The 11,484-nt window shown below is 34.6% G+C and overlaps 1 protein-coding gene across 1 annotated transcript in view; it reads left to right on the top strand.

Annotated features, from left to right (window-relative positions):
• LOC137644966 (polypeptide N-acetylgalactosaminyltransferase-like 6) overlaps positions 1 to 9,065 on the top strand; it is a 31,241-nt gene extending 22,176 nt beyond the window's left edge. Inside the window, exons 10-11 of the mRNA XM_068377838.1 lie at positions 8,446 to 8,595; positions 8,766 to 9,065. Of these exons, the coding sequence (XP_068233939.1) occupies positions 8,446 to 8,595; positions 8,766 to 8,918 (303 nt within the window). The 3' untranslated portion in view covers positions 8,919 to 9,065. The remainder of the gene's footprint in view (positions 1 to 8,445; positions 8,596 to 8,765) is intronic.
• The last annotated feature ends 2,419 nt before the right edge of the window (positions 9,066 to 11,484 follow it).

Below are 11,484 nucleotides of genomic sequence, written 5' to 3'. Positions count from 1 at the left end.
GATTTATGGTTACATGGAACCAGCCTCGTGAAAATGAACAAGGCATTCACACGCGAACAAGAGTATGAACAAAAGAAAGATGAAGAACAAAACACGATAATGAACCTTAATAACTAATATACATCAATAATCTGATGTTAGAACCTGCATTTCCTAAGGGAATATGTGACCAAAGGCCAAACGTTGTCCCAGCCATCATTAGGGCTGCTATGACCCTGAATGGTTATCCTTTGGTCTTACGGGTTATCTCTGGGCTCAGTTACAAAATACCCTAGACTTTGTCTTTTGTTTGTAAAATTATATTATTATTATTGTTATCATCATCATTATTATTATTATTATTATTATTATTATTATTATTATTATTATTATTATTATTATTTTAACTGGATTCCAGAAAGCAAAAAAAAAAAGAAAAAAAAAAACTAATACGTATGAATATTACATGATTATAAGAATGTGATGACAATTATGAATATTAACCATTCACAAAACTTAGTGTACATCAATTTAACACGACTTTCTCCTAAGTTTGAATTTATGTAAACATGACCAACACAACGGACCGAATTAACACTACAGTATAGCTTCCTTTTCTCTATTGTACTCTTTCCTATACTCATGAGAAAATAACAAGAGACATAGCTAAAACAGAAGGACGGACAATGAATAGTCAGTTGCGTGAGGGGCTGAATACAATCTTCTTCTTGGCTCGGACGGGGAGAAAGAAAGATGATAGGTCTACGTGACTAAGACCTCGACCAACAGATTGTTAGGTATCACGAGGGTTAGGGAGGAAGAAGAAACTGGGTACTCTCTCTCTCTCTCTCTCTCTCTCTCTCTCTCTCTCTCTCTCTCTCTCTCTCTCTCTCTCTCTCTCTCTCTCTCTGCGTGTGTGTGTGTCTCTCTCTCTCTCTCTCTCTCTCTCTCTCTCTCTCTCTCTCTCTCTCTCCTCTCTCTCTCTCTCTCTCTCTCTACATGTCGGGAACGAGGGAAAAAAACAAGAAATATGATGCCGAGACACAGAATAGAAAACGAAATTAGTGCTCCCACGGTCTTGGTATGCACTATTAGTACTGATGAAAAGAGGAATTATTATTATTATTATTATTATTATTATTATTATTATTATTATTATTATTATTAACTAAGCTACAACCCTAGTTGGAAAAGCAAGATGATATAAGCCCAAGGGCTCCAACAGGGAAAAACAACTCAGTGAGGAAGGAAAATGAGGACATAAATAAACTATATGAGAAGTAATGAACAATTAAAATAAAATTTTTTAACAGTAACAACATTAAAACAGACCTTTCATATGTAAACTATAAAAAGACTTATGTTAGCCTGTTCAACATAATAACATTTTCTGCAATTTGAACTTTTGAGGTTCTGTTAATCGACGAAACTGGAACAAGAGTAAAATTTGGATCTATAATTACTGCAGGGAACAGTTAATAATAATCTTATTATTCTTATATTCATTAACAAAATGAAGACGCAATAAATAAATAAAGGTATATTAACATTAGAGTCACTTATGATAAGAATTGTTCATTAAAAACGAATGTTTAAGCCCCAGACCTCTCTCTCTCTCTCTCTCTCTCTCTCTCTCTCTCTCTCTCTCTCTCTCTCTCTCTCTCTCTCTCTCTCTCTCTCTCTCTCTCTCTCTCCAGCAATACTGGCCATATGCATGAATATATAGATTGTATCAACAAAATCTATTAAGGCGTTGTTATAATAATAATAATAATAATAATAATAATAATAATTATTATTATTATTATTATTATTATTATTATTATTATTATTATTATTATTATTATTATTATTATTATTATATCCATGGAGACAAAATATGAAAATTAGCAACTTGAGTAAAAAGATAGTATTCTTTAGTATTCTTTGTAGGGATGGAGTGTTAGATAGAAAATATTAGACAAAATTCCGCATATTCTTTTCTTTTTTTATAGAATCCCGCTCGATAAGTAAATTTACAGCTATCCGTGAAAAGATACGAAACTAATTTTTGATAAGTGAAGAGACGAAGCATTTCCTTCCCTTCCCAACAGTTTTTATAAGCCGTCTTTTTTCGTAAACATAACTGTGACGTTAACGTGGATGCCCTTGAAGCTTGTGTTCTCCCGATAGAAGTTTAGCGGCGGGCTGTAAGTAGGTAAATAAGTAAGTAAGAGTAAAAGAGAAAATTAAGGAGAAGAAGCACCTCTCCAATCAATAATTTGCCGTTTTTTTATGTGATTCTGCTAGCTGTGTGGAGGCTCTTTTTTCAAGGTCATTTAGCTGGTTGAATTTGACAGACTAACTTTAGCAACATCAGTGGTAAACTTTCCTTGCGTAATGTGGTAGTAAAGGAATTTTTGTCATCCTTGTTACTACAGTGGTAACGTGTTTGCCTAGCATTCGCGTGACGGCAGATCGATCCCAGCCTGGGACCGTGAGTTTAAGCTGTTTACTGGGGAGGTGTGGTTGGGCAGTGCACCATAGTGGTGGGTTGAGCGTGCCCGGCCGACGTTCTGGTGAGTATCTCTTCTGGTGAAGCTGGAACTGAAACCAGACACCTTTATTAGGTGAACCATGCAGGACACAGGTACCCCACATCGATTAGATTTATGAATTTAGCCAAGAAAGGTCTGCCTTGGGGTCTGGAAGTCCATTCAGCCCTCGTGTGCAAAAGAGGGAAAAGCTGGCAGTTGCAATATGAAGGAAAAGTTTAAGAGGTTGGACAGCAAGATAGAAGAAAGGAAGCGGGAACAGAGATATAGTACGGACATTCTCTAACACCCTACGGGATACAGGTACAGTTGGACATAGGAATTCTTGGTACACCTTGATCTAAGGAAGTGCACTCTGTCACACCACTACTACCCTTTTAGTTCCTGTGTGTAGTCCACCCGCCACCTCTGCCATATCTTCCCAACACTATGTGTTTGGTTACCCACCGTGCAGTAACTCTGTGACATGGTACAATTTACCAGAGCTAGGTGTGCTTGAAATTCATGTGTCCAACTGTACATCACACATCAAGCCATTGTGTGGCCAGAAGTAATCGACTACATGAATTCACATTCTCAAATACATTAAACACAATTTTGCATAAGCGTATCTTTACATAAACAATGTATAAAACAATTAAAGACTATCTTTACTACGTTCAATTCATATATAGACAGTATATATATATATATACACACACATATATATATATATATATATGTATATATATATATATATATACATATATATATATATATGTGTATATATATATATATATATATACACACACATATATATATATATATGTATATATATATATATATATATATGTATATATATACCCTTTGTGAGTGAGGATACCTTAATTTGGTGAAAGGGTTTGCTTATCACCATGATCAGAAAAACTTTACTACTAGTCAAGGCCATCCATACTAGCTTGATTTGCTGTGAGACATCAGACGAAAATTTCCCACCATTATCAATCCGCACTGGCCTGCGTCGTGATGAAAACTGGCCAAACCTCAGACATTGACGTGTCTGAGGCCTTTGTCCTGCAGCGGACTAGAAAGGCTGTTTTTGTTGTTTTATATATATATATATATATATATGTGTGTGTGTGTGTGTGTGTGTGTGAGTATTATAATATACAAAATATATTTGTCATACATCATATAAATACACATTATTATTATTATTATTATTATTATTATTATTATTATTATTATTATTAGCAAAGCTACAACCCTAGTTGGAAAAGCAAGGTGCTATAAGCCCAAGGGCTCCAACAGGGAAAAATAGCCCAGTGAGGGAAGGAAATAAGGAAATTAATAAATAATGACAACAAATTAACAATAAATCATTGAAAAAACTGCAACAACGTCAAAACAGGTATGTCATTCATAGACTATAAAAAGACATGTCGGCCTGTTCAACATAAATAAGCATTTTCTGCAACTTCACGTGAAATTGCGTCAATCAAGTTCTCGTGTTGAACATGTTTAATGTTGATTTGAAACCTGTGGATTCTTCTTCTTCTTCTTCTTGTTAGTCCTAATAAAGACATCCAAATGTTGCCCGCTTCATTTTCGCTGGATGTCTCAAGGTAAACTAATCTGATATTGCAATATGATATGCAACCGCTTTACCCGAGACTCTCTGAATGTAAGTCCTTGCATTGGATGAACATAGAAAAGAAATATGCTTGTAATGATATGTGAAGACTCTAGATATAATAATGAATGAATAACCTCATTGAGCATCATTATACATGACGTGGTCATAACCAGATGATTGCCATATTCCTTATAAACAAATGAACATCGCAGTGAGACTAATATGATAATAAAATACTCAAGATACTTTTTGTTAGGAGGTTTTTAGCCAAAGTACATTTTATTACAGCTGTGTATGTATATTCTGAATCAATTACTAATGTTCTTGTGACGTAATTCAGAATGTACATCTATTCCATAGGCATATTTATATTTGGTGAAAAGAATATCACGGGAAATTTGGTGCTCGTTTTGTAGTCCCAACCCTAGAATTAAAAAAAAAAAAAAAAAAAAAAAAAAAAAAAAAAAAGAAGGACGGTTTGAAGAGAGCCTTGGTGGTGATGGGGAGTGATAGGACTACCTCTTAATGGGAAAGCACAAGTGAGAATAAAACTCCAAAGCTAGCTAATGGAAAGAAAAAAAAAAACAATGAAAAGTAGAATGGTAGGCACACCGATTTCGAAAGACGTGGAGAGAGTGCATTTGTTTGGGTGTTACGAGGCTGCCTGATATGACGACGGAATTCCACAGTTGGAGCTCATCAAGAGACCCTGACATAGAAAAATAGTGCCCGTAAAAGAGAGAGAGAGAGAGAGAGAGAGAGAGAGAGAGAGACTATACTAGGGTTATAGCTTAACTACTACTACTACTACTACTAATAATAATAATAATAATAATAATACGAGTATATTATGTTGCTTCCTTTCCGGATTACTGCTTACGGGATATTGAATTTTTTCTTTTCTGTAAAGCATACTTGAAAGAAATTGAATTGAAATCTGCAAAGCGCTTGCGAGAAATAATGACTAGGTCTATTTATATTATTTCTAAATTTATAAACACGTATCAGGTGCCAAGTCTTATTTAATTCCTTTTAGTCACGCATCTTAATAACCAGCGAGTCTTCCTTTGCATATTTTATCTATAGCATGTATGGAAATAAAAAAAAAAAGACGTATATTATCATTTGGGGTTTCTGTATAAGCGTGTAATTGCGCAAAATCCACATGAAGCGTTTTGAAAGAAAGGAAAGACATTGAGATTACGAGTAGGCGGTTAAATAATGTCCTGCGTGACCCATCTCAAAGTCTGAGAGATCAGATATTACACACAAAACTTATGTTAGTGACTTATATATATATATATATATATATAGAGAGAGAGAGAGAGAGAGAGAGAGAGAGAGAGAGAGTTTGCGTTAAAGATATTGTGCATGACCAACCTCGACACGACTTCTGATGGCGTTTACTATCAAAGCTTCATTTTTTTTCTTTCTGTGATGAGGTCACTACTTGCAAGCCTCTGTCACATATTTCATTGTCAGATGCACTAGTCATTGCTAAAGTAAACAGAGGTCCAATTGGCATGAACGAAACGCATGTGAAGCCCCCAACTCTAGGAAATAGAACCTGAGCTCTTTCACTCGCGAAGAGAGGGCCACGACTGAGTTGGGTTTTCGGAATTTGGACAAGATATCCTAAAACTAGGACTGGGAGGCCATTCAGCTTCGAATCGCATTTTTTAGGGAAGGTATGCTCACGTGCGTAAATTATGGGATTAGGCCTACTCTAAATACCGGAAATTATAATTGAATAATTTTCACCACTTATATTCAGAGCATAATGTCTCCTATGTCAGTACATATTATACGCATATTTACAAGAGATAAGTGTCCCTGAGTCATGCTATTAAACACTAATGGGAAGCCTAATAGGATTAGTCTGGTAAAGGTGACACGAAACTCGCCAGTCACAAAGAATTTCCCATGTGACTGGCTAGAGCTCTTGAGACCTCTTGCGGCGTGATCTGGCACCTACCTTAAATTGCACTTCCTTTCTCTCTATATAGGTTGTATCCCTTGAGTAGGACATAAGCCTAATAGGTTTAGAATACGCAGATGAAACTAAAGTCAAAAAGAAAAGAGCATTACATTTACAAAGATTGCTTCATGGAATATATCACATATCATTATCACTAGCTAAACTACAATCTTAGTTAGAAAAGCAGGATGCTATAAGGCCAAGGGCTCCAATATAAAGAAATAGTCCAGTGAAGAAAGGGAATAAATAAACTACAAGAGATGTTATGAACAATTGATATAAAATATCTTGAGAACCATGGCAACATTAAAATACATCTTTCGTATATAAACTATGTAGCGAGACTTATGCCAGCGTGGTCAACATAAAAAACATTCACGGCAAGTTTAAACTTCCGAAGTTTTAACGATTCAAATGCCTGATTAGAGACAGACCTTAAATGAATCTATGGAGGACATTAATAATGAGGACAGGTTATCACCACACGAGAAGGATATGGCAATAGATAAAAAGAGGATTAATTAGATTTATATTTCATAAAGGGATCAATTATATCGAATTGCAGATTCTCTTGAGCTATCTGGCTGAATAAGATTTGGAAATGAAACTAACTGAAATTCCCAATCAAAGTGAGGTTACTATATTCAAAAGATTCTGTTCATTTTAGAATAAAGTTTTGAAAATAAAATTAGAAGTCGAATGATAGCATAGAGAAAAACAAATCTATTAAAACTTCTAGTAAAGATTTGTTGATCATGGCAATATACAAACCCTTTCATCAAGTTAAGGTACCTACACTTTGAAAGGGATATATGTATATATATATATATATATATGTGTGTGTGTGTGTGTGTGTGCGCGCGGGCTTTGGCATCTTCTACACACCACCTCACCTAGAATAATACGTGATAGTGTCTTGGACTTCTTTGGACATAAAAAGGGATGTGGTGGCCTATTGGTAACGTCCCTGACTGGCAACTGCCAGACTGAGGCTTGAGTCCTAATCAAACCGTTAATTCCTTAGGTCACTGCAACCTTACCATCCTTGTGAGCTAAGGCTGGGGTTGCTGTTTGTGGAGCCATTGCCCGACCCTTCTTGGGGCTAGCTAGGGTAATGTTTCTTGAGTACTGTAGTTGGAAGAGAACTATGAGACTGGAAGATGGAGATGATGCGTGGAGATTAGTGGAAGAGAAAATCCAATAATGACACGAGAACTTCTTCGCATCGCGTAGTAGATGATGAGGATGATTCTAGTGAATTTATTTTCTTTTCTTTTTATCGTTGTGTTTTAGTAAGGTTTTTATTCAATGCTTACAGTCAACTTTCTTTGTTTAATCTTATATCTAATCTGGTTGTTTTGATAGATATATGGTTTTGAAATTACAATTATTATTTTTAGTCCATCCCCCCCCCCCTCTCTCTCTCTCTCTCTCTCTCTCTCTCTCTCTCTCTCTCATTAATGTCGTCCTCATAATTTACTATTGTGTATGTCTTGGTTAGAATTTTGAACAACTTTTTCTATTACATATCGTTTTGCTGGCTGACCAACATCAGGCATATTTCGACAACTGTTTGGTACCATTGACAGTGAGGCATTTGTTAACCGAATGCCCCACATGTAGAAGTGAGAGAAATAGATAACTGTTTGAGGTTTGAGTTGAGGATGGCAGGTTCATCCTTGCCAAGATTCTTGGACATTGTGTGTCCTACTACGTTAGTGGTATTTTTAGCTTTATTTCAGATGCAGGTCTTCTGAAAGATATTTAACTTTCAAAATGACATCTTTGCATGTATGGTTTTAACTGAATATTCTTTTATTTTTTATTTACAATAAACGATATCGGCGTCAATAACCATAGATGTCAGTATGCCAGAAAACCTCAAATCAATCAATCAATTTGCCTCTTATTAACTGCTTTCATAATTCATATAAGCTCTTCCACCTGTACTTTGTCTGCTTGTAATTTCTACGAACTCTAAACAAATAAATAAACAAGCGTAGATCGAGGCATCACTAAGTATGATGCTATTTAATACAACGTATGTAACGCTACCTAACTCGCCCAAACCGCGAACCCCACGACCCTATAACACCCCGTAACCCCGCCCCACTCCCCCCCTCCCGTATCAGTAGGCTACCTCTCCGCTCTCTAGATAAGCAAGCTGTAATTTTTCAATTCTTTTGTCTCCTTTTTTTGTGAATTAATCCAATAATGAAGTTTTTTTCAAGCTGCAGGTATAGAGCACTCTTGCAAAGATTTCATGTAGTGTTCAGTGAATTTTAATATATATCTAAATACTCATTTGATTCCATCGTCATTCTTTTGTTTTGCTTCAGCTGTGGTCTTTAGACTGGAAGAAACGTCTGAAGAACAACGAGGAGCTTCTGTGTTGGACGGAGGACGCCAAGTCGAAAGACGCTCCCTTTCTAGAAGAATGTTCCACCGCCGAGACGGTGCCCAAAGATCAAATATGGACATATGAACCCGTAAGTGAGATAAAGGGAAGGAGATGGCAATAAAATTCTTTATATTATAGAAAAAAACGTGATTTAAGTTTTTCTTGCAAGATAAAAAATGACACTTAAAATGCAAATACGTCTCAAATAGATGATAATTACATAATTCATGGTGTTAAAAATTGGTCTTTGTTCCCCAGGATTCAGGCCATATACAAAACAGACAGTCGATGAGATGCCTGGCAGTGAAAGAGAATTCTGATTTGCTGAGAGAAGAAGAGTGTGAAGACGGAAAAGAGAACCAGAAGTGGAAATTCAGTGTAATTAACCACGACCTTATCTCCCAAGAATAGCGAAATTCACCAACGATTGTAGTCATTTATCTGTACCTCGGCATTTCTTACTTGTATCCGTTATCACTGTTCTTTTAATGTTTCATATATATTTGTTACCTCATTATTCTTCTTTGTGATTACGTATTTCTATTGTTTTATTTTAGATGTTCAGCTAATATATATATATATATATATATACATATATATCGATATATATACATATACTGTATATATATCGATATATATATATATACATATATATATATATATATATCGATATATATATGTATATATATACATATAAATATATATATATATATATACATATATATATATATATATATATAATATATGCTGTATATATATACATATATATCGATATATATACATATATATATATATATATATCGATATATATATACATATATATATATCGATATATATATATATATATATATCAACTATAAGTCACAGAGACTGAAAGGTCTTAGGATGAGATGAAAATTGAATCGAAACGTAAACCAAACTCTTTCATGTTTTTTATTACACCTCCTCAAGGTCTATTGATATATAAACCTATTTATAAAACATCCTCACAGAAGTTCATTTACATTCCAAAGACATTTGCATATCTCTTAACTTTGGCTTAATCTTCGTTTCCTTTTTTATTCAAACTACTGAATAAATAAATATATATATATATATATATATATATACACATATATTGGTGTGTATTTGTATGGTGTATAAAAGTGCCAATGAAAATACGTGACTGTATAATAAAAAAAAATACATTCAATAAAGATTGATATGATTATACGCTCAATGATAATATCAATGAAAATCAATAACATTAATCAATAGTAGATTTATATAAATGCAAAAGAAATGGAAAATGCAATTGGTGTACCGTCAAGCAAGAGAACTTACATGTAAACTGTGAAGGGCAATGATGTAAGGTATATGTAAACCAGGTTGCATAACGTTAGTTATATAGTCATCACCTTTCCTGAGGTGAAAATATACGAGATTCAGATGTAAAAACTAAAACAACTAATAATCTGATCAAAATTATCATATTCATAAATTCATATATGTCTTTTTCCTCATCGTTATCCTTACATTAATGGGTAGGTTGCCTAATACACCCTCTCCAGTGCCTTCTATCAAAGGCATCCTCTCCCACCAAACCTCTTCTCTCCATATCATCCTTCACCTTATCTCATCAACTACTTCTCTGCCTCCCTCTTGATCTTCTCCCCCTAACAGGTTCCTCCCAAGCCGTTCTCATTCCCTCCCCACCATCCATCCTTAACACGTGCCCACACCATGTCGGTCGTGACACTCTTATCATCATTTTCCAATCTCTCCAGCAGTGATATTCCCATAATCGACATCATTATTCTCATCTCTGTTCTCTCATTCATTAACACTAATCTTATTACTGTGTTATAGATCTTGACTTTTAGCTTGACTGGCATTTTCTTATCACATGCTCCTTTTTCTTTGTCTTTTGTTCTTAGGCTAAATAAGGTTCCCTTTGGCCATCAGAAAAAAAAGTGAAAATATTTCATTGATCCTATCACTTGTATAATATGCAAATGAGGTCTGATGGATGCCCTAATGACAGAATTATAACTATGCACTTCGTTTTTTTATTGCGACATAAATCTAATTTTCGTGCACAAGCCTCCGTGATAAAGTTTAAATAAAACCTTCATAGAATAATCGTCTAACTAATGTTAAGCTGAAAATTTGTATTGTAATGAGGCACATGGCCTTTCGCCAGAAATAAAAAAAAAGAATATAAAGTTAACCCTCCCAAAAAAAAAAAACATTATTTTCTTAATTCATGATTTACTGTATGTAACTAAAATATCTAAATTTATGACGTCATCTTCCTGTATCTCAGCTTGTCTTCCTCTCCTGCTTGTAATTATCCTTGTTAGAGAGAAAATATTAGTTATAACGTTATGACATTATTAATATAAATGTTGTGCTGAGCATGTGAAATTATTTCATCGAAGAATTTTCCCACTGTAATTACTAAAACAAATAAAAATGTAGAAACTATGAAATATAAACTACCTGCTGTAAGTACAAGTTGGGCTTAACAGTCCAAGAAAGGAAAAACATACCAGATTATACAAAAAAAGTTTCTCCTACCCTGAAAGAATCTTTTTAGCTTTAAAGGTAAAAGGTGTCTAGTTTTATTTCCAGTTTAATCAAAATATATGCTCACCATAACGTCAGCCGGGCAAGCCCAACCCAGAATTGTGGTGCTCAACCACATAAGTGGCCACCTCAGTAAACAGCTTAAACTCATTATCTTGGGCTGGGATCGGTCTACTGCCATGCGAATGCAAGACAAACACGTTACCACTGTACAGCCAGGAAGGTAATGGTTTTAAATAATATAGAAACTATGCCATATTTATAACCAAAATATAATGCGCGCCCTATATTTAAATTAAAATATAGTCCTTACCTATCAATAATATATGATTCTTTCATTTTTAGCGAAACTGGAATTCGCTATAATCAATGGACGAGTGCTGGCTAATTTGGCCTTTTTCTCTGTATG

This window comes from Palaemon carinicauda, chromosome 8 (genome assembly GCF_036898095.1).
Source record: "Palaemon carinicauda isolate YSFRI2023 chromosome 8, ASM3689809v2, whole genome shotgun sequence".
NCBI lineage: Eukaryota > Metazoa > Arthropoda > Malacostraca > Decapoda > Palaemonidae > Palaemon > Palaemon carinicauda.
The sequence above is the reverse complement of the archived record's forward strand: the minus strand, read 5'-3'. Positions and strand labels throughout refer to the sequence as shown.